The 22,821-nt window shown below is 45.5% G+C and overlaps 1 protein-coding gene across 1 annotated transcript; it reads right to left on the minus strand.

Moving 5' to 3' along the window:
* Positions 1-70: 70 nt before the first annotated feature.
* DDB2 (damage specific DNA binding protein 2) lies at positions 71-22,785 on the minus strand. Its single transcript, XM_080816424.1, has 11 exons — positions 22,663-22,785; positions 22,410-22,566; positions 21,133-21,266; positions 20,560-20,751; positions 4,900-5,045; positions 3,514-3,613; positions 3,235-3,412; positions 2,592-2,734; positions 987-1,151; positions 796-841; positions 71-493 (listed from the first exon to the last, which is right to left on the minus strand). The coding sequence occupies exons 2-11, from the start codon at positions 22,534-22,536 to the stop codon at positions 444-446; spliced, it is 1,281 nt and encodes a 426-aa protein (XP_080672550.1). The 5' UTR covers positions 22,537-22,566; positions 22,663-22,785; the 3' UTR covers positions 71-443.
* Between the last annotated feature and the right edge of the window lie 36 nt (positions 22,786-22,821).

Raw genomic sequence — 22,821 nt, forward strand, 5'->3', positions numbered from 1 at the left:
TGCCTTTTCTTCCTTTGGGGGCCCCCAGGAGCTCTTCGGCCAGGTCAGTGTTGGAAGATCCACTCAGAAGCTCAGTTGGGTATGGTTTTATTAGCCACGTCAATCGTGAGCACAAACCGAGGAATGCTACCTGATCCCTCTGTCACTGCACGTCAAAGAACAGAGAAGTCCCTTGGCCCCAGGAGAAGCTTGGCTCCAGGCTGGATATAGCAGAGACCCTTGGAGCACCTGGGGTACCAACCCCAGAGAAGTTTCTGGAGCTAAGCCCAAAGCAGTTAACATGCCAATGTCCCAGTCCCACAGTGTCCCATGCCACAGTGTCCCTGCTCCGACCCTAAGACTTGGATACCTTTGGCCCTTTAACACACAGCCGCCTCTTCACACAGGATGTGTTCTCAGGTGGCTCCAAGCTCTGGCTTGGCCCACACCTTCATTAATGGGTCTCATGTCCGCATCCCAGCTTCCTCCTGGCTCCAAATGAGAATGTGATAACCTAGGAGGAGTGAGACCAGTCTGACTTGCACCTTCCATGATCCGTCTCTGAGAACTTGGGGCTAGCTCAGGGCACCTACGACTTGGTCAGGAAATACCAGGAAACCGGACAGCAGCCAGGCATTGTCATGACCAAGCCAAAGCAAGAGGCATGGAGGGCCTGGGCCAGAGAGTCTGCTGTCTCCTGGAAGTCTTCACTGACTCCTACCCTGGGGTGACTTGCTAAGCTGAGGGGGGCCTGCACTCAACCTGGGGGAGCAGGGGAGGGCTTGGCCAATCTGAGATACAACCTGCTTCACTCACCCATCACAGAGGCCAGCGTGTCCCCCATGGGATTGAACTCATTGAGCTGTGGAGACAAGGGCATAAGCATCAGGAGGAGGTGAGGTGTTGGGAGAAGGGCACATGAGAACTAATTTCTGGTCATTTTTGGTCAGTTAAGGTAGGTTGAAGCCCTGCGTCCTCCCGTCAATATTTGAGGGCCCAAACCTCACCGAAATGATACCAGAAGATTCTGGGTCATAGAGCTGATACATCATCTTCCCTGAGTTTCCATCAAACACATCGATCGTCCTTAATTCGTGGGGGGTACAGCTTTTGAAATTGGGATCTGGGTATCGGCCCACGACAACGAGGTTGTACCGAGGATGCCAGGTTGCCTAGGAGATGGAGAGTTGTCATGAGAGTAAATGCCGAGTACAATCAAGAGGGACATCGGAAGTATTCTTTGTCACTCTCAACTATTAATACAGTTGCTAGCAATTTAATAATGGAGGTAAGACTCACACGAAACTACAAGAACAGCTTTCAAGTGCATGTGCATCCACCCTCCCAAATTTTTAACTCCAAACTGGCCTCTCTGGACCTTGGGACACCTTCAGGCCTTCTCTCTCTTTCCTATTTCCTGAGATCATACCAACCAATAAATGTTTTAACATCAGCTTGACCCAGACATTAACCAAAGAAGTAAGCCTACAACCGAGCAAAAAGTCTCCAGGAACCAAAACCACGTAGGACATAAGTTCTGAAGGAATCCCACCGCTGTCCCTCCTGCATCAACACAAATGACGGACGAGTTGAGCAGAAAATGGCTAGTGGCCAAGAAAGGGAAGGAAACCTATGTTCCCCAGCTTACTCCACTCAAAACAAATCTGGCAGTTAGTCGGAATGACAGAATCAGATGGGGTTTTCTTAAGAAATCACAAGGAAGTGCTGGAGGAGAAAAGACATGGTTAGCAGGAAGGACAGAGTGGTACGTGCCATGGCTTGGAAATACGTCATGAGTCCCACTTGGGAAGCTGGAAATTGTCCTGGCTGGATACAAAGTGGGAGGTGACACATGAATCAGTAAGAACCAACCAGTGAAGAACCCTTGTTCTTAAGAGCTTGGATTTGATCTGAGGTATGGGCAGACATTCTGATATTAAATGATCACTGCTGACGTTGTACTTCCCAGGCACTAGACATGTGCTGTAAGCATATGGATTCTTCCAACAAACCTGTCCATCAGATACTGATACTCGCTTTTTAGAGAGGAGGAAACCGAGATCCAAAAGTCAAGCAGCTTACCCAAGGTCTCTAACCGGGGCTGTGGGCCTACATGAAGCTGGTGCCTCCCACCAGACCCCATGCTATTTTAATGAAAGAAGTACAGGCATGAAACCTGGAGGTCTGGAGAGGGACTGCACTGTTAGAAAAAGAACAGAAACCAGGAGAGCAGAGGAACCACCAGAGTTGAAGCTGCCTGGGGTGTGGGCAGGAAGGAATCCGAAGACTTAAAGACTGTCAGCCATGGGGACTGGGGTCAGCTGGGGGGGGGGGCAGCAGCCCACGCAGGTAACTGGAGGTGACAGCAAAAGAGCAGGGAGGTGGGCTGAGCTGAACAACCCAGGAAAAGAGTTTATGGGAGACAAAGAAAACCCAGCACAGTGGGATTGCAGAAGGGGGACAGAAGTTGCAGAGAGCACTGGGAGAGAAGAGACGGCTTCCTGCGGGTGCAGGATGAGATCTGGGATTAGGGATTTTGGATCTGGCCTCTCCCTACCTCGGGCAGTCTTGGTCGATCCCCGTGATCACAGCTCCCTGCCTCCATCACTTACCTTGATGGGCGTCAGGTGCTGGAAGTGGCGGTGAGGGTGTGGGATCAGGCTCGGGGGGCAGTCCCACTGGGAGGCTGAGTAAACCCGGAGCTCACTCTTCTGGTCAGTGGTCAGGAGCTGGGCTCCATCAGGACTGAAACAAGCTGGCAAGTGAAAAGCCCCGGAGATGAAGGAACCCCAGGCCCTTGTTATCCTGGCTGTCACAGACCTTCTCCTGCAGGGGCACCCTCTCTCCCACTCCGCTCTAGACAGAGGTGGAAGGGAAGAGGTGACTCTGGACTGTGAACAAAAACATTCTAGAAACTTGGGGCATCTGGGTGGCTCAGTGGGTTAAGCTGCCGACTCCTGGGCTCAGGTTAGTAATTTCAGAGTCCTCGCTCGGTGGGAAGTCTGCTTGTCCCTCTCCCTTTGCTCCTCCCCCTGCTTGTGCTCTCTCTAAAAAATAAAAAAATTTAAAAAAAATTCTAGAAACTTAGCAGCTGTTGGAGGTAGCTAGACTCAAAGTTTCCAAGACATCCACTTGGCTGATGTTCTCAGGAGAGAGGTTTAACCTAGCAGGTCCTAAACGTCGAGGGAAAAAAAAAACCCAGAAGTGGTTGGACAGGCAGGGTCTGCAGGAAGGATGAAGTCTGGTATATCACACCTGCGTTGACAGGATGGCTATGCGGCAGTGAGTGGAGGAAGCTGGATTTCCCTCTAACCTGGCGCAGGTCCCAGATTTTCACTGTTTGGTCTACGGAGGCTGTGGCCAGGAACCAATCACAGCATGGATTCAGGGCCACGTGGGTCACTTTCTTTTTGTGCATTCTCAGATTCCAAAGCTGCGGAGAAGGGCTCGGTTCAGATGGGGCGCAAGGAGGCCCAGGGTTGGGGGCAGGGGGTAAGGGAGAGAACGGGAGGACCTGGGCTCCAGAGAACGCACCTCCCTGCCATCCATGTTCAGCAGGATCACGTGCCCCACATTGTCTCCTGTGACCACCATTCGGCTTCTGGCAGACACATCCAGGCTGCAAAACCAGACGCTGGAGGGAGAAACTGTGCTGTAAGATTGCTGGGGACAGAGGCAAGGTCCCTTCTGTCACTGTTGCAGCTCTGGCATCTAATGTACCAGAGCCGTCCCATGAGGATTTGCTGAAGGAATAACCATCTCGCCACAGACTCCCAGAGAGGAGCCCTTGGACTTGTCTACCAGCCGTCAGAGGGGATGGGGTGACGGGGCTCCGAAATGTGTCCAGTGACTCAGCCAGTAAGAGTCCTTGAAGCAGCCACAGCTCAGAGCCATAAGGCAAGTCCCCAGGCTAGCCTCCCCCTAGACCCCTGGGTTCCGAGGAGGAGGACTTGTTTATTGCTTTCTCCCTCCTCTACCCTTTGGGCCAAAGGAGATGACAAACCAAACGGACTGCCCAGCTCTCTTCCGCAGGGCTGGTGAGAAAGGAACTTCTGCCCCCTTCTGAGCACTTAGGGGAAAAAAGCACACACAACCTCGGAGCTCTGTTCTGCTCTTCCGTCTCTCTGACTACTTGAGGGTGAAGGGAATGGGTTGGGATTGCTTCAGGGATCCTAAAACCCAGCCAGGAGAGCTCAGGTTCATATTCTTTTCTCTCGAACACTCAAATCCTCGCTGCAGTGCCCACAAACCTACAAATGTCTTTCAGAGGGAGGGTCTCTCGTGGAAGAATAGCGTGGCGCAGAGTCTACCCGTCTCTGCCCGGACCTGTGTGGAGCCACCCAGGATAGCGGCCAGTGCCAGTTAGACCCCCTCACACATACCCTGGACTCTCTGGAGAACAGTAAGAGTCATGTCTCTGCTAGGAATCCAAGTGACAAGCATTTTGTCATTTCTCTAGTCACTTGCTCTTGGGGCATCCCACGGGCTCTGCGGACATGACTGTATCCCTTTCAGCTTCCCTCGAGGAACTGGTTGCATCATTACACCCCAGTGACGTGACGGGAATGAAATCTTAAATTCTTAGTTCCTGCCCCAACCTTTAAGTGGCTTTCCTGGCCATTGCCATGTGAACTAGTGAGAATCAAGGTCTAGTCTAATACAGGAATGCCTTACAGAAGAGCCCAAGCCCTTCCCTCGCTGGGAAGAGTGGAGGTTCTAGAACCCCTCACTGAAGCAGTAACGCACCCAGAATGCAGGAAGAGCAGCTACGGAAAGTCTCAGCGGGAAGGGTGGGACGTGGCCACCACCTTGCAGTTCTCCCCCGTACCAGGTGTGGGGAACACACATGAGACCTGGGTGCTCTCACCAGAACTATGCCGAGAGCCCAGACGCCCTTTCCCTCCTAGTGAGGCTACTCACTTGCAGGTGCCTGAGCTGGCAAAAACTCGGAGAGTGTTGCCTTTAAAGTCTTGCAGCCTAGTTGTTCCCTCCATTGAGGAGGTGAAAAACTGGTTGGTATCAAGAGGGTTAAACTTCAGCCCAGTGATGCTCCCTCCAGCTCCAATCTAACACAAGGAAGAGAAAAGCCAGTGAGTGACGTCGGCCCAGGCGGAGGACGAGGCCTGGGTGCACAGGCTCTGCGGACCAGAGAGCCAGGCAGGCAGCAGGTGCGGCCAGGCCAGCCGAAGGGCCTGGACACGGTGATGTGCCCCAAGATGCTCTTTTCTTACTTAAGATTTTAGTTTTAAGTAAATTGTTAAAAAAAAAAAAAAACTAACATACGGTACATTTGGTTGTTTTCAAAATACAGTTCTATGAATTTGAACAGAGAGATCTGAATAACTACCACCCAAATTGGGACACAGAACAGTTCCATCCCCTCAAAAAACTTCCTTGTGCCCTCCCGGCGTGGTCACACCCCCGCCCCACCTGTAACAGCCCGGCCGCCACGGCTCTGCTCTCCATCATTATGCTATGGCTTTGCCTTGAACGGAACGTTCTAGAAGTGACTCCCACAGTCGGCATCCTCTTGCGACTGGCTCCCTTCATCTGACTGAGCATGGCGCCCGCGAGACGCGGCCAGGTTGCTGTGTGTACCCATCGCTCACCCATTCTCCTGCTGGCCGTTCCGAAACGTGGATGCACCACAGCTTACTTACTATTGCCCGGAGCTCTTTAGAAGAGCCTCAGCTCAGAACAGGGCCTGGATTAGGAGGGCAGGAGTCAGATCTGAGCTCCTTCCTAATTTTTCCACACATCCCCGACAACGGTGATGAAAACGATCATGATAAGGTCAGCAACGTCTCCAGCTCTTACGCCGCTGCTCTCCCAGCCCCACAGACTCCCCAAGGCCTCTGACCCAGCGCCCGCTTATCTCACTCAACACGCTCACTGGCACGTTCCGTCCCCTGTCCAAAGCAGTCTAACCAGTGCCTGTGGTCCGCCCAACCCTTGCTGGTCACTTTCCGCTCCCAACAGCTGACTCCTGTGCTCACCCGGGCTTCGTGGTGTCTGTTCTTAAACCCGTATATGCCTGTTGTACTTTTTGTTGTAATTATGTAATTTAATTAAACATGTAACTTAATTACATGTCATTTATTAACCATTTCATAAAAATTAGAAACTTTAAACATTTCAACGAAACATGTAAACATTTAAACAGGTTAAGTTAATTAAACAGAAGAACTACGTGCAAAAAGGAAGAACGCTGTTATTTCTATGAGAGGCGTGTTGAACACTTTGGAAAAACTAGATAAAAAATGAGTTGTTAAAAAATGATAGTTGTCAAATTGAGCATGGGTGCGATACTTATAAAGACGTAGCGTGGGAAATAATAAAACTTGAAGAATCTACAATCAGATTGCTTCACAACTGCCTTTAAATTATGTCTTCACGGGGCACCTGGGTGGCTCGGTCAGTTAGGCGTCTGACTCTTGATTTTGGCTCAGGTCATGACCTCCTGGGTTGTGGGATTGAGCCCTGTGATGGGCTCTGTGCTCAGTGGGGAGTCTGCTTGGAATTCTCTCCCTCTATCCCATTCGTGTACTCTGTCTCTCTCTCTCAAATGAATAAATAAAAAAATCTTAAAAAAAAAAAGATTTTGTTTTTTAAGTGAGGGGAGCCGCAGAAGGAGAGGGAGAAGCAAGACTCCCCACTGAGGAGGGAGCCCAATGCAGGGTTTGATCCCAGGACCTGGAGATTATAACCTGAGCCAAAAGCAGATGCTTAACTATCTGAGCCACCCAGGTGCCCCAATAAATAAATCTTTTTTTTTTTTTTTAAGATTTTATTTATTTATTTGACAGAGAGAGAGACATCACAAGTAGGCAGAGGCAGGCGGGGGCAGGGGGGGAAAGCAGGCTCCCTGCTGAGCAGAGAGCCCAACGCGAGCCTTGATCCCAGGACCCTGGGTTCATGACCCGAGCCGAAGGCAGAAGCTTAACCCACTGAGCCACGCAGGCACCCCCAATAAATAAATCTTAAAAAAAAATTTTGTCTCCACTTTTAGGGAAAGGGAAACTAGACCCTATAAAAAATACATTATGGGGGTGATTTCTGTAAAACCAGGTGAGCCCTCATCAGTGGACCATGACTCCCAGAAAAGGACTGGTCCTATGTCAGAGCATCAGTAGTAAACACACACATAAACATTTTAAGCTAAAATACATGTGTGTTCTTTCTAGTAAGGGCTGACTTAAGTGGTTACGACCACCTCTTTCATTGAGAAGGAAGAACAAAACCAGGCCAAAGTATGATAACCAAATACACTGGAAACTTCCAATACCAGAGAAGATGGCTAGCTCATCAGCCTTCTGTTGAGAACTAGAAAAGGGAAACAAAATCAGTATCTCTAGAGAGAAGCTTTTGAAGTCAATGAGCGCTATGAAGGCATCAAGGACTTGAAAACTGACATCCTAGAGAGAGGAGAAGCAGCAGGTAGGCCTGACTTTGGATGCCGCCTTTCCCCTTGAAGCCTACGCAGCCCAGAAAGATGTGGTTGGGAAGCAGAGGGAGCAAACTGCAGAGAAGCTGAACGGAAAGTGGTAGGTGGCTCCAAGGCTGAGAAGCTGGGCTGAGGTTTTGCCAGTCTCTCAGGGCAAGAGGAGAGGTCTGGGGAAAAAATCCAGCTTTTAGTTAGGATTCCTGACATGCTAGAGATAAGAGCAAACTGGAACTAGTCTGATGCTCACAAAGACTGAGAGGTCCAGATTCAAATCATTTCTTTCTTTCTTTCTTTCTTTCTTTTTTTTAAAGATTTTATTCATTTATTTGTCAGAGAGAGAGAGCAAGAGAGAGGGAACACAAGCAGAGGTAGTGGGAGAGGGAGAAGCAGGCTTCCCGCTGAGCAGGGAACCAGATATGGGGCTGGATCCCAGGACCCAGGATCATGACCTGAGCCGAAGACAGACACTTAACTGACTGAGCCCCCCAGGAGCCCCCAGATTCAAATAATTTCAATCTCATTGGATGAAGATGATCTGGTTCCATCCTACCTGCCTGTCAGAAAGAAAAAAAAAAAGTCTCTGGAGGAAAATATCACCACTCAAAACTCCAAATTATCTCTGCAAGTTTTCATATGCAATATTTGGCATTGAATCTAAAATCACCCAGTATACCAGAAGATAAGGCCAAATAACCAAAAACTAAGGAAAAAGCATTTGAAAGACACAGGAGATCCAGATATTAGAGTTATTAGATACAGGCTTGAAAATAACTGTGATTAATATATTTTAAAAAAATAGACCTGGGATGCCTGGGTGGCTCAGTTGGTTAAGTGTCTGCCTTCGGCTCAGGTCACGATCCCGGGATCTTGGGATCGAGCCCTGCATTGGGTTCCATGCTCATCAGGGAGTCTGTTTCTCCCTGTCTTTCTGCCCCTTCCCCGACTCGTGCTCCCCACCAACCCTCTCGAATAAATAAATAAAATCTTTAAAAAAAAATGGACCTCATTTAAAAATGGATGAAGGATTTAAACAGACATTTTTTTAAAGACATGCAAATGGCCAGGAGCACATGAGCAGATGCTAAGCACCGTTAGTCACCACGAGATACTATTTCACACCCCTCTGAGGGCAATGATAAAAAAGATGGACAGTTATAAGTGGTGACACGATAACCCCTGAAAGGGGAGAAAATACTTGCAAACTAGATCTAATAAGAAGTTAATATCAAAAATATATGAGGAACTCAGTAGCAAAAAACAAATAAACAAAAAACCCCAAATAACCTCATTAAAAACTGGTCAAAGGGCCTCAATCAACATTTCTCCAAAGAAGACACACAAATGGCCAACAGGTATATGAAAAGGCGGTCAACATCACTAATCCTGACACCAGGGAAATGCAAATCAAAACCACAATGCTATCACTTTACACTTGTTAGAATGGCTATTATCGAAAGAACAAAAGATAAGAGGTGTTAGCAAGGGTGTGGAGAAAAAGGTACTCTTGCACTCGGTTGATGGCAATGTAAATTGGATGGGGCCCTGTGGAAAACAGTATGGAGGTTCCTCAGAAAATACACATGGTCCATGAGTCCCACTTGTGGTTATAGAGTCCAAGGAAACGAAACGAGCTTCTCACAGTGTTATCTTCCCTCCTGTGTTCACTGTAGCTACTCACAATAGCCCAGGAAGGGAAACCACCTCAGTGTCTGCTGATAGATGAAGGGATAAAGAAAATGTGGTATGTATGTATGATGGAGTATCATGGAGCCCTCAAGGAGAAGGGAATCCTGCCATTTGTGACAACCAGGGGGAAGTTTCGCTAAGTGAAATAAATCAGACACAGACACTGCATGATCTCAATTATATGTGGGTCTATAGATGTGGAATTCATAAAAGCTCAGAGTAGAATGGTGGTTGCCAGGGGCTTGGAGATGGAGGAGATGGGGAGATGTGGGTCAAAGGGTACAAAGTGTCGATCATGCAGGGTGAATAAGTTCCAGAGATCTAATGCACAGCGTGGTGACGTAGTTAATAATACTGTGTTGTGTATGTGAAATTTACTAAGAGTTGATCTTAAGTGTTCTCAGACAGACACACAAGGTAATATGTGAAGTGATGAATGTTAACTAGCTTGACTGTGGTAATCATTTTTTTAAAGATTTTATTTATTTATTTATTTGACAGAGAGAGATCACAAGTAGGGAGAGAGGCAGGCAGAGAGAGGGGGAAGCAGGCTCCCTGCTGAGCAGAGAGCCTGATGTGGGGCTCGATCCCAGGACCCTGGGATCATGACCTGAGCTGAAAGGCAGAGGTTTAACCCACTGAGCCATCCAGGTACCTCAACTGTGGCAATCATTTGCAACGTACCCATGTTAAAATTCACCCTGTATGCTTTAAATATGTGCAATTTTTATTTGTCAATTGTATCTCAATAAAGCTGGAAAAGTGTTGTTTAGGATATGGAGAAGTTGGAGCCCTCCTACATCGCTGATGGGAATGTGAAATGGAGTAGTCACTGCGGAAAATGGTTTGACAGTTCCTCAAAAACTCAAAATTACCATATGTCCCAGCAATTCCACTCCTAGACATACACCCAAGAGAAATGAATATGTATGTTCACACGAAAACTTGTATACAAATATTCCTAGAAGCATCCATAATAAAAGAAGGCTAAAAATCAATGCCTCAAAACATCCATCTCAAAAAGTTGTGAAAGTAACGGGAAAAGAAAGTAGGAGAGGGCTGCCTGCGTGGCTCAGTCAGGTAAGCATCTGACTCTTGATTTCGTCTAGGGTCATGATCTCAGGGTTGTGGGATCGAGCTCCACGTCAGGCTCTGTGCTCAGCATGGAGTCTGCTTGTTGCTCTCCCTCTGCTCCCTCTGCTCCCCCCGCTCTCTCTCTCTCTCCCTCTCCAAAATAAATAAGTAAAATCTCAAAAAAAAAAAAAAAAGAAGGAAAAAAAAGAACAGAAATTAATGAAACAGAAAACAAATACACTGTGAGAGAATTAACAAACAGAAGTTGGGGGTGCCTGGCTAGCATGCAAGAGCATGCAACTCTTGATCTCAGGGTTGTGAGTTCAAGCCCCACACTGGGCATGGAGCCTACTGTAAAAAGAAAAAAAAAGTCAGTTTAATGCAAGATTAATAAAATTGATAAATCCCTGTTGAGACCGATCAAACGGAAGTCACCAATAACCAATGTAATAGATCAAAAAAGGGACATCAATATAAATCCTAGACATTTTAAACAATTATAAGAGGATATAACTAATCTGATGCCAATAAATATGAAAACTTAGATGAAATGGGCAAATTCATTAGAAAAATGCAAACCTGCCAAACTGACAGAACATGAAAGAGAAAATCAGAATGGTCTGAGACCTATTAAAGACATTGTGGGGGGTGCCTGGGTGGCTCAGTGGGTTAAGCCTCTGCCTTCAGCTCAGGTCATGATCTCAGGGTTCTGGGATCGAGTCCTGCATCGGGGTCTCTGCTTAGCAGGGAGCCTGCCTGCTTTCCCCTCTCTCTCTCTGCCTACTTATGATATCTCTCTCTGTCAAATAAATAAATAAATAATTTTAAAAAATAAGACATTGCAGTTACAACTAAAAACTTTCTTGCAAAGTAAATTCCAGACCCTGATAGCTTCACTGCTGAATGTACTAAACATTTAAGGAAGAAATAATATCAGTCCTTTTTTTTTTTTAACTTTGTTTAAAAAACTTTGTTGAAAAGTTGCAAAAATTGCACAAAGAAGTGCTTTTCTGGAAAAAAAAAAACACCTACTTTTCTGGAATCATTGAAAATAAATTGCCAACATGATGTCCCATGGTCCTCAAACATGCTACTATGTATTTCCTATAAAAACATGCTTCTGGGTAACCACAATAAGACCATCAAAACTTAGGGATATCCAAAGTGGTTCAGACTCATAGAAACAGAAAGTGTAATTGTGGTTGCCAAGGCCTGAGGGAAGGGGAAAATGAGGAACTTATTCAGTGGGTACAGAGTTTCAGTTTTACACCATGAAGAAATTCTACAGTTCTGCTACACAATAACATGAATATAGTTAACACTTAAAATACCATACACTTAAAAATGATTCAGTGATAAATGTTATGTGCTTTTACCACAATGTTTAAGAAGTATTACCTGTTAGAGATATAATTGGAAAGGTTAAAAAAAGGGGTGGGGGAAGAAAATTTAAATAAAAAATTTGAATATAAAACTAAAATAAACATAGAATAATCATACCACGTAGGGGTGTGTGGGTGGTTCAGTTGGTTAAGTGTCTGTCTTTGGCTCAGATCATGATCCCAAGGTCCTGGGATGGAGCCCAGCCTTGGGCTCCCAGCTCGGCGTGGAGCCTGCTTCTCCCTCTCCCTGTGCCCCTCCCCACCACTCAAGCTCTATCTCAAATAAATAAAAATTTTTAAAAAATTAATCAGTGTAACATCACATTAGCAGAATAAAGGGGGAAAATCATATGGTGATCTCAAGAGATACAAAAACGTATTTGATGAAATTCGATTATCATTCATGCTAAGAACTTCTGGTACCTTCTTTTATTTAGAAGTAAAAGGGGGAACTTCCATAGTCTGATAGAGGATATTCAAAAACAGACAAGTTTTAACACACAAACAAGCTCCTCTGTGTGTATGTAAGAGAAGTGAAAACAGGTGTTCAAGCAAAAACTTGTACATGAACATTCACAGCCGTTGTATTCATAAGAGCAAAAGGTGGAAAGAGTCCAAACGTCCATCAGCAGGTGAATGGATAAATAAAATGTGGCATATCCATATGATGGCCCATTATTCAGCTATAAAAAGGAATGAAGTGCTTATACAAGTTGCAGCATGGATGAAAATTGAAAACATTATGCTAAATCAAAGAAGCCAGACCCAAAAGGGCAAATATCATGTGATTCCATTTATACGATGTACCTAGAAGAGTCGACTTCATAGAGACAGAAGGCAGATGAGTGGATCTAGGGGAGGGTAATAGAAAGTCATTGTTTAATGGGTACAGAGTTTTATTTTGGGAAGACAAAAAAGTTTTGCAGACAGTTGGTGGTGAGAGTTGTGCAGTGTGCTTAATTGTACACTTAAAATGGCTAAAACGGGGGGATGCCTGGCTGGCTTAGTTGGAAGAACATGCAACTGCTGATCTCAGGGCTGTGAGTTCGAGCCCCATGTTGAGTGCAGAGATCACTAAACAACAACAAAAAACCCTTAAAAATGGTTAAAATGGTAAATTGTATGTTAGGTGTATTTTACCACAATAAGACGTATAAGAAATCATACTTAATGATCAAATAGAAAAGCCTTCTATGATCAAGAACAAAACAAGCATGTCTGCTATATGTAACACCAACAACGTACTAGAGGTCTTGCCAATGGAATAGGGCAAAAAAGAAGTATAAGAATAGTAAAGAGAGAAACCAAACTCTCCTTATTTGTAGAGGACAAGATTGCGTAGGAAAAAAATTTTAAATCTTCAGATAAACTATTAAAATTAGTCAGTGTGGATTTTTGCTTCCAACCATGATGGGATGTCCTATCCTCCCGCGTTAAACCACCGAAAAAATGGACACGATACATGAACTAGGTTCTCAGACATTGGACAACAGACGGCACAAGACAGGAGGGAAAGAAAGGAGAGAGCCCTGCCACTGCCCCAGCTTGACTGTTTGGAGAGCGACTTCAGGGTGCAAGACAGGGAGGAACCAACCACACGGCCCAGCAATCTCACTGAGCTGAGAAGACAGAGTTTTAGGAAAGCCAACATAGCAAAAATCGGTGGACAAAATGCTGGGGAGGAGAGAGACCCACAGAAGGAGCGTTCTGGAGAGTTTCACAAGGGTCCCCTCAAGTCTTTGGGGGAGTATTAATGTATCTGTGTGTCTGAGGAAACTACCCAAGACTGGAGGAGGGGGCGGAGAGAAACATCATACATCGGTAGGGGAGGAATCCTCAGAACAGTCTGTGTTCTCATGGTCAGGAAAGGGAAGACTTAATATACAAAACGTTGAGTCCCGGGGTGCCTGGGTGGCTCAGTGGGTTAAGCCTCTGCCTTCCGCTCGGGTCATGATCTCAAGGTTCTGGGATCGAGCCCCATATTGGGCTCTCTGCTCAGTGGGGAGCCTGCTTCTCCCTCCCCCTCTGCCTGCCTCTCTGCCTACTTGTGATCTTTCTCTCTCTCTGTCAAATAAATAAATAAAATCTTTAAAAAAAAATTGAGTCCTCAGAAGGGTATTGCCTCAGGGTGAGAACAGGTTATATCTATGGGCTGCCTTAAACCCATGCTCACTGGGGTCTCCAAGATGTCCATGTGCTAAGCCATGGACCCTGTGAAAAATAAATCAATAAATACACTAGATGACAAAAGGGACTTTGGATGTGGTTAAGGGTCTTGAGATGGGAAGTTTACCTTGGATTATTATCTGGGTGGGATAGATATAATCAAACACAGAAGGGTCTTTATAAGAGGTACCCAGGAGGAGTCAGAGGCAGAAGAGAAGGTAATGGGTCAGAGGCAGAAGAGAAGGTAATGGAGGACAGAAGCAAAAATCGGGGTGATGCACTTTGAAGACAGAAGAAGCAGCCACTGCCCAGCAACTCAGACGGGCACAAGAGGCTGAAACACACAAGGAAACGGATTCTGCCCTCGGAACCTTGAGAAAGAACTAGCCCTGCCAACACCTTGACCTTAAATCCAGAAAAAATGATTTCAGACTTCTGACCTCCCGATCTCCAGAACTGTAAGAAATAAAATTGGGTACTTTTAAGATACCAAGCCTGTGGTAATTTGTTATAGAGGCAATTGGAAACTACTACAGTAACTGGATTAACAAAGCTTAAAAGCAAGCCTTGAAGGTATCAAACTGCTTAGAAGTAACTGCATCCCAGAACAAAGCCCAACACTATTTAAAAGAATACAACACAATCCAACATCCCACCATGTACCATTCACAATGTCTGGCATCCAGTGAGAAATTACCAGGCATGCAAAGAAGCATGAAAATGGAACTCATAACCAGAAGAAAACTTAATGAATAGAAACACCCTCAGAAGTGACACAGATGATAGAATTAGCAAAAATGTTAAAACCGCTATCACGAATGTACTCTATATGGTCAAGAGAGTAGAGGAAGTAGTGAACATGAAAAAAGAAATAGAATATATTTAAGAAGGCCCAAATCAAACTTCTAGAGATGATACACAACATCTGAAAAAAAATACAATCTAATACAGATTAGATAATGCAGAAGATCGTGAATATGTAAGACAGCAATAGAAGCTATGCAAAATAAAATAGGGGTATTAAAAAATGAACAGTTTATCAATGACCTGTAGGACGGACAATACCTAGTAGCCTAACATATATATAATTGGAATCCCAGAAAATAAAAAGAGGGGGGGGAAACTATTTGAATAAATTATGACCTAAAATTCTCCAAAATTTTTAAAAAGATTTTATTTAATTATTTGACACAGACAGAGAGAGATCACAAGTAGGCAGAGAGGCAGGCAGAGAGAGACAGGGAAGCAGGCTCCCCACCGAGCAGAGAGTCCCATGAGGGGCTCGATCCCAGGACCCTGAGATCACGACCCAAGCCAAAGGCAGAGGCTTAACCCACTGAGCCATCCAGGCGCCCCAAATTTTCCAAATTTGATGACAAACCCAGAGATCCAAGAGGTACAATGAACCCCAAAGAGGAGAAACATGTAGAGAAATACACCAGATAAATCATAATCATTTTTAAAGCAGCCAGAAGGAAAAAAGAAAAGAAAAATCATGTAAAGAGGAACATAAGAATGAGAGAAGACTTTGCATCAGAAATCATCTCCAGGGCTCAGTGGGTTAAAGCCTCTGCCTTCGGCTCGGGTCATGATCTCAGGGTCCTGGGGTCGAGCCCCACATCGGGCTCTCTGCTCGGCGGGGAGCCTGCTTCCCCCTCTCTCTCTCTGCCTGCCTCTCTGCCTGCCTGTGATCTCTGTCTCTCAAATAAATAAATAAAAATCTTAAAAAAAAAAAATCATCTCCAAAGTAGTAAAAGCAAGAAAACAAAAACAAAAGCCTGTGAACCGGGGCACCTGGGTGGCTCAGTGAGTTAAGCCTCTGCCTTCGGCTCAGGTCATGATCCCAGGGTCCTGGGATGGAGCCCCACATGGGGCTCTCTGCTCAGCAGTGAGCCTGTTTCCCCCTTTCCCTCTGCCTGCCTCTCTGCCCACTTGTGATCTCTGTCTGTCAAATAAATAAATAAAATCTTGGAAAAAAAAAAAGTCTGTGAACCTAGAATTCTATACTAGCAAAGATATCTTTTCCCCTAAAAAAAGACAAACAAAAGAAAAAAAGGTATCACCAACCAACCCACATTATAAGAAATGTTGAAGAAAATTCTCCAGGCAGAAGGAAAATATTACCAAAAGGAAATCTAGATCACACAAAAGAATGAAAATCACTGGAAATGGCAAATATGTAAATATTGAAGTTTTTCTTCTCATTTAAAAAAATCCTTAAAAGTTACCTACCCTACAACACAGTCATTCCACAACTAGGTACCTACTCAAGAAAAATGAAAACATATATCCATACAAAGCTTGTACATAAATGTTTATAACAGCTTTATTTTTATTTGGAAAAAAATCCAAATATCCTTCTGAAGGTGAATGGATAAATTGTGGTACATTGATATAGTGGAACACTACCAAGAAAGAAAAAGAAAACCCAACTGATACATGTAAAAATGAGGATGAATCTCAAACAATTATACTGAGTGAAAGCCAGAAAAAAAAAAAAGGGTATATATTGCACTATGTCATTTATAGAAAAGTCTAGAAAATGCAAATTAACCAATAGGGTTAGAAAGCAGATCAACAATTTTCAAAGGTAGGAAGGGGTAGATTGCAAAGGGGTAAAAGGAAACTTTGGGGCTGAAAAAAAAGACACAAATAACCCATATTAAGAACGTGAGGGTAGGTATCACCAAAGATTGTGTAGACATTAGCAGGATAGTAAGGAAATACCAGGAACAAATTCATGTGACTAAATTCAACAACTTAGGTAAAATGGACACATTTCTTGAAAGACAAACTACCAAGCTCATTCACAAGAAACACGGGACCTAAAATTCTCCATAGCTATGAAAGATATTGAACACATAGCTAACTCCCCAACAAAGAAAACTCCAGTCCTAAAAACACTACAAAATTTTTAAGGAAGAGATAGTATCAATTTACACAAAGAATTCCAGAAAATACAAGAGGTAGGAATACTCCTAACTCTTTTTATGAGGTCTGCATTAGCCTGATACCAAAGTGATTACAAAAAACAAAAGGGAATTATAGGATATTGTTAGTGGTCGTCTAGTACATGATCTTAAACTAGAATATCTGATGGGGTGCCTGGGTGGCTTAGTGGGTTGGGCCTCTGCCTTCAGCTCAGGTCATGATCTCAGGGTCCTGGGGTCGAGCCCCACATTGGGCTCTCTGCTCAGCGGGGAGCCTGCTTCCCCCTCTCTCTCTCTGCCTGTCTCTCTGCTTACTTATGATCTCTCTCTCTCTGTCAAATAAATAAATAAAATATTTTTTAAAAAACTAGAATATCTGATATAATAAGTAAAATACAACAGATTCTAGGGTAGAATATTTACGCAAAAATCTAAGTAGAGGTTTGGGTGTGTGTAATAGTGTATACACACAGAGAAAGAGGTCCCAAATGGCGATTTCAAGTAATTTTTATTCTTCATGCTTTTCTCTGTATTATTTGAAAATCTGAAAAAAAAAAAAAAAGAAAGAAAATCTGAGAAGCATCGATCATTTTACAAGAAGAGTAAAACAAAGTAATCTTCATTTTGAAAATGTCACACGTGTCTCCTTGCCAAGGGCCTGAAAGATGTAAAGATCAGAGCCAAGGTCAGAGGACTAAAGAAGTAACAAAATGAGGGGCACCTGGCTGGCTCAGTCAGTGGAGCATGTGATTCTTGATTTTGGGGTCGTGAGTTCAGGCCCCATGGTGGGCATGGAGCCTACTTAAAAAATTAAAAAGAAAAATAAAAAAAATTAAAAAGAAAAAAAGAAGTAGCAAAATGAGGCACTGCTGCTCCTTTAGTCCCTGTTCTCAAATCAACTTTCTGTTAGTATGTGGGAGGAAAAACAGAGAGGTCTCCAGACTACCATACCCTTCTTCTGCTCCCATCTAGCCTCTTGGTAGTCACAAAGTTCAGATGCTCGGGCCAATCTCTGCCATGTGTGAGGAAATGTCACTTAAAGTCACATTATACTAGAGAGGGTATAAACCCAAAGCAGCCTCAGCCTGGCACAGGTTTAAAGCAGATGTCATTCCCCTTTTGGTCAAGAGGCTTTCTTCTAGGACACCCTTAGGCTACTTCTTAAATTTCTCTATTCCCATGTCCTAGATTCCAAGGGGAAACAAAACAAAACAAAACAACAACAAAAAAATCTCTTCCTGAGCTCTGGGTTTTGACTTCAACTTAAAAATTGCCCCTTCTGGTGGTCACCTGTCTCGCCAGCGGGGCAGGAAGCCAAGGTCTGTTCACAGCATTCCTCTGGCTGCCTTTCTTCTGGCCTAAAGCACCTGTTTTCTTTTCTTTTCTTTTCTTTTTTTAAGATTTTATTTATTTATTTGACAGACAGAGATCACAAGCAGGCAGAGAGGCAGGCAGAGAGAGAGGAGAAAGCAGGCTCCCTGCTGAGCAGAGAGCCCGATGTGGGGCTCCATCCTAGGACCCTGGGATCATGACCTGAGCCGAAGGCAGAGGCTTTTAACCCACTGAGCCACCCAGGGGCACCCAAGTACCTGTTTTCTTGAACATGCACGCATCTCATCCCAAGCCTGTCTAACCTGGCCTTTTCTGATGGGCTGCTTTGAGGAAGCACTTAAGAAAAGTCATCCTGGGTTCACCCTTGGCCTCATTTATCTCTTCTGTTCCATTTCTGGGTATATGCCCCAAAGAACTGAAAAGTGGGGACTTGAAGAGATATTTGCATACCCATGTCCGTAGCAGCATTGTTCACAAGAGCCGAAAGGTGGAAGCAACCCAAGTGTCCATCAGCAGATGAATACGGAAGCAAAATGCGGTAGATGGATCAAGTGGGGAATTATTCAGCCTTAAAGAGGAAATTCTGACACCTGCTACAACACAGATGAAGCTAGAGGACATTATGCAAAGTGAAGTAAGCCAAAGGATAAAAATTGTGTGATTCCACTTATGCAAGATACTCGTGAGCGTGTCAAAACCATCAAGACAGAAAGTAGAACGGTGGTTGCCAAGGATGGGGAGACGGAAGAATGGGGAGTTAAGTGTTTAGTGGGTACAGAGTCTCACTTTTACAAGATGGGATTCTGGAGACTAGCTACACAAGAACTCCAATGTACATAAGGCAGATGAACTGCACACTTAAAAATGGGTAAGAGGGTACATTTTTGGTGTATTTCATCACCATCTTTAAAAATCAGAACATTTCATGTAAAAAAAATTAGGACTTCAGACTTCATTTGAATAAATCAGATCTGATACCATCATGGGACCTAGATTCTTTTTTTTTTTTTAAGGTTTTATTTATTCATCTGACAGATAGAGATCACAAGTAGGCAGAGAGGCAGGCAGAGAGAGAGGAGGAAGCAGGCTCCCTGCTGAGCAGAGAGCCGGATGTGGGGCTCCATCCCAGAACCCTGGGATCATGACCTGAGCCGAAGGCAGAGGCTTTAACCCACTGAGCCACCCAGGCGCCTCAAGGGACCTAGATTCTTACATGTTAATCGTCTCCAGTGTACCTCTGACCCCACCCCCTATCATTCTTTTTCCTGTTTGGCTTTTTTAAGCATGTGACTTTGTGGCTTCTGCTCTAAACACAGAAAACCACTCTAGACGGTACAGCCCTCCACTGTTAGCCCCCTGCTGGGCAAACCAAGGTCTTCTCTTTGGTGGAGGGGCCAGCACCGTCATGCCTCAGCAACTCACGATAAATACTAACCACGCCTAGAAAATGCTAGGCCAAACTGCCCAGAACACACTCTGCCTTTCCTTTTTCTCTCCATTTACCTAATTATTGTTCTTCCCCACTCCCCACTCACCCATGAGCCTTCTCTCTAACTCACAAGGGGTTCTTCCTTCTCTCACGTTCTGCAGCATTTAGCATCAGTAGTGCCAATTATCTTGTATGCATATCCCATCTTCCCAGTTACACTTCAAGGCCCTCATTCGTTCAACAAACAAAAAGCAGCGGCGCCTGGGTGGCTCAGTGGGTTAAACCTCTGCCTTCGGCTCAGGTCATGATCTCAGGGTCCTGGGATCAAGCCCTGTATCGGGCTCTCTGCTCAGTGGGGAGCCTGCTTCCTCCTCTCTCTCTGCCTGCTTGTCTGCCTACTTGTGATCTCTGTCTGTCAATAAATAAGATTTTTTAAAGAACAAAACAAAAACAAAAAAACAAATATAAAGCAGCGACTCGAGGCCAAACGTTATTCTAGGCACTAGGCATATGGTGGTGAACCAGAGAGGCAAGGTCTCTCTTAACGTGGAACTTACTTTCCGAAGACATTTGTTTGGGCAGAGACATACAAGTAAGTCAAACATATCGGGAACTGATAAACATTGTTCAGGGGGTGGCGAGAGTGAGGCAGGGTAAGGAGAGAAGGGGTGAAGCAGAGGCTCCTTTAGACAGAGTGGTCAGTGACAGCTGTTTGAAGAAGTACGTGAAACCAAGACCTGAGTGGTAAGGGGGAGCCAGCCATGAGAAAACCGTGGGAAAGAGCACCCCCGTCAAAGAGAACAGCAAGTGCAAAGACCCCGTTTTAGGAATAGAAATAGCTAGTGTGGCTCGAAGCCTAGGAAGTGGGGAAAGACAGTAGTAGGAGACGAGGCCAAGAGTGAAGAAGGGGCTCAGATTCTGTTCTGTGTGATAACTTACAAGAGGGTGATCAATATTTTATATCTTCTAATGTTTTAAGGGCTGGCACTCAAGGCAGATCTGAATAGCATTACCATTTACTCGTTTGAAAATACCCAGTTCCTTCTGATCCCAATCATTTCCTCATTCCCCGATAACTTTTCATTCCTTCCACAAACACTTCTTCAGCACTACTGACTGGTACAGGGAACTGCTCACCCCTTTAATGAAGGTGGGTTTGTCCTTTATGCCAAAGTTCCAGAGCATGATATCTCCCCCTTTGGAACCCACAGCCAGGGTGCTGGGGTGAGTTGGGTGCCATGCCAAGGATGTGGCCCTCCTGTCAAAGGGGGCAGCCTTTTGGAATATCCGGTAAGAAGCCAGAGAGTGCAGAAAGGCCTGCTGGAGACCCTGACACAGAGGGGGGGGAAAAAAAAAGAATTAAGTTGAATTAAAACCCAAGTCCTGGGTAAATTGCTAATCTCTGCCACCTCCATAGATGAGCTCTAGGGCCAAGTCCCGCCACCAAAGGAAAACTAACCGCCTGGCTCTGTGCAGGCAACGTGCATGAACTCATCGTGGAAAGCAAGGGGGCAGAGCGTATTCCAGATGAGACCTTTACGGCATAAGACTTCTACCTGGCTGAATGCCCAGTAGGTCAGTCCCCAACACAGAGGTGATCTGGCCACTCTGACAACCCACTGAACCAACCCAGCATCTAACCTGAGAACATCCCCGTAATGAAAAGGTACCAGGCAACCCCTGGAGCACTTCAGCCAGGAAACACCTCACCTGCTGCAGTGATGGCCAGACAGCGTTGCCTAGCTTATGGTGGTGGAGGGCCCTGACGATGCTGCATGGTGGCGGGACCTGCAGGCTAGCCAGCCCCGCCCAAAGGCAGCCTGAGTCAAATCTTCTGCTAGAACCTGCCAAGCAGAACAGATACATATTTTCCTCTCTCTTCTCACGCACGCAAGAGTTTCCTGCTGAAATCTCAGAAAGAAAGCCTTGTTTTTTCATGCCGCATAGCCAGTCTCTCCCATCACCTCCTAAGACCTTTCCATGGTCTGCTCGCTCTCACTCAGCACAAGAAATAAAGTAAGGATTAGCCCCTTGCCCCGAACACTCTCCGAAATAGTAATTTTGAAGTGAAACTAAATATGAAATCATAGGAAACCAGACCCTTTGCAGGGTTTCTGAGCAGGGAGCCGAAAAGACACACAGGAATAAAGTTTATGCAGAACTCTTTCCAGTGCGCTGGGAAACTCATGCTAGGGTTGGGTGACAATTTTAAAATCACATATGATGCATAATAAAAGGGTTTTAGGATAGCACAGTAGAAGTGACTGGGGAAAGAAGTATCTTTAAATCCTGCATTAAAATAATGTAGAGGTGACCAGTTGTTGGCCCCAAGTCCAATCTGCTCTTTTGGAAACCAGCGGATCTAGAGGGTCTGGTGGCTGGAAATTAACTAAGCTGCTTTTGGAGAGGTAGATCCACTCAGAATAGGGATACAGATGTATTTGAGGACCTGGTCTCTATGAATCTGGTCTCTTGACAACCCATTCCTTCTTTTTATGGACAAAAAGCACTTCAGCAACAACCCCCTGCTCCAGTCTTTTGTGTTCCCCCACACTCCTTATCGCCCCAGGTTCAAGCCCCAATAAACCTCAGAGACTGAGTTTTCTAAGGAAGGAAATTGAGGGTTCTTACAGAGGAAACCAAGGACACACAGCTAGCAACTATGACTATAGAAATTCAGCACACACACCACCAGGCAAGGTAGGGTTATTTTAAGCAGTCCTCGTGTGTAAAAATCCTGGGACAAACAAGGAATTGGAAGGTCCGTTGTGTCTTATGTAATGGAGCTCATCTGCCTCTTCCCGTCACCTGAGGGGGGTTAAGCCCAAGCTCTATGATGTCAAAGGACCTGCAGAAAAAATGCACAGCCCGAGGCATCCAAAACTTGGGACAGCCTGGAGAAACCAGTAGCACCCATCCCCCACTCCAGCCTCCTGCGTGAGAACCCCAAAAGGCGGAATTATTAAAGCAGCAGGCGCAGGCAGTACCAGGGCCCTTCACACAGAGCTTCTTGGCCTCGGGCTCCAGCTCCCGGGGGCTTCTGCTCCTCTTGCTCTTGGGGCGCACAGCCACCTCGGGGGTCTTCTGGGTTTCTGGGCGTTTCCTAGGAGCCATCGCGTCCTCCGTGCGAAAGGGTACTGTGCCCTATGCCGAGATCGTGGAGGGAAGATTGTGAAGCCCCTGGGGAGAAACAAGGCGGGGACCAGGGAAATAAGCCAACTTCCCGCCAAACAGTCTCACCGCTTTCAATCTGGCTTCTAGCTCCGGCCCCGCCCCTCCCGGAGAGGCCCCGCCCCTCCCGCGAAGACTGGGGCACGAGAGGGGAGGAGCTCAGGGGCTCCCTAGGGAAACGGGATGGAGCCTACGTGCCTGGCCAAATTGTGCTCGTCAGCTGATCTG

This window comes from Martes martes, assembly GCF_963455335.1.
Source record: "Martes martes genome assembly, chromosome: 10".
NCBI lineage: Eukaryota > Metazoa > Chordata > Mammalia > Carnivora > Mustelidae > Martes > Martes martes.

Coding starts and splice junctions, on each gene's coding strand:
- DDB2 (XM_080816424.1), bottom strand. CDS start 22,536: ATGGCTCCTAGGAAACGCCCAGAAACCCAGAAGACCCCCGAGGTGGCT. Junction 3,614..4,899: donor GCCAGCTCAGGCACCTGCAA/GTGAGTAGCCTC, acceptor TTCTCCCTCCAG/CGTCTGGTTTTGCAGCCTGG. Junction 494..795: donor CACGCTGGCCTCTGTGATGG/GTGAGTGAAGCA, acceptor CACTCCTCCTAG/GTTATCACATTCTCATTTGG.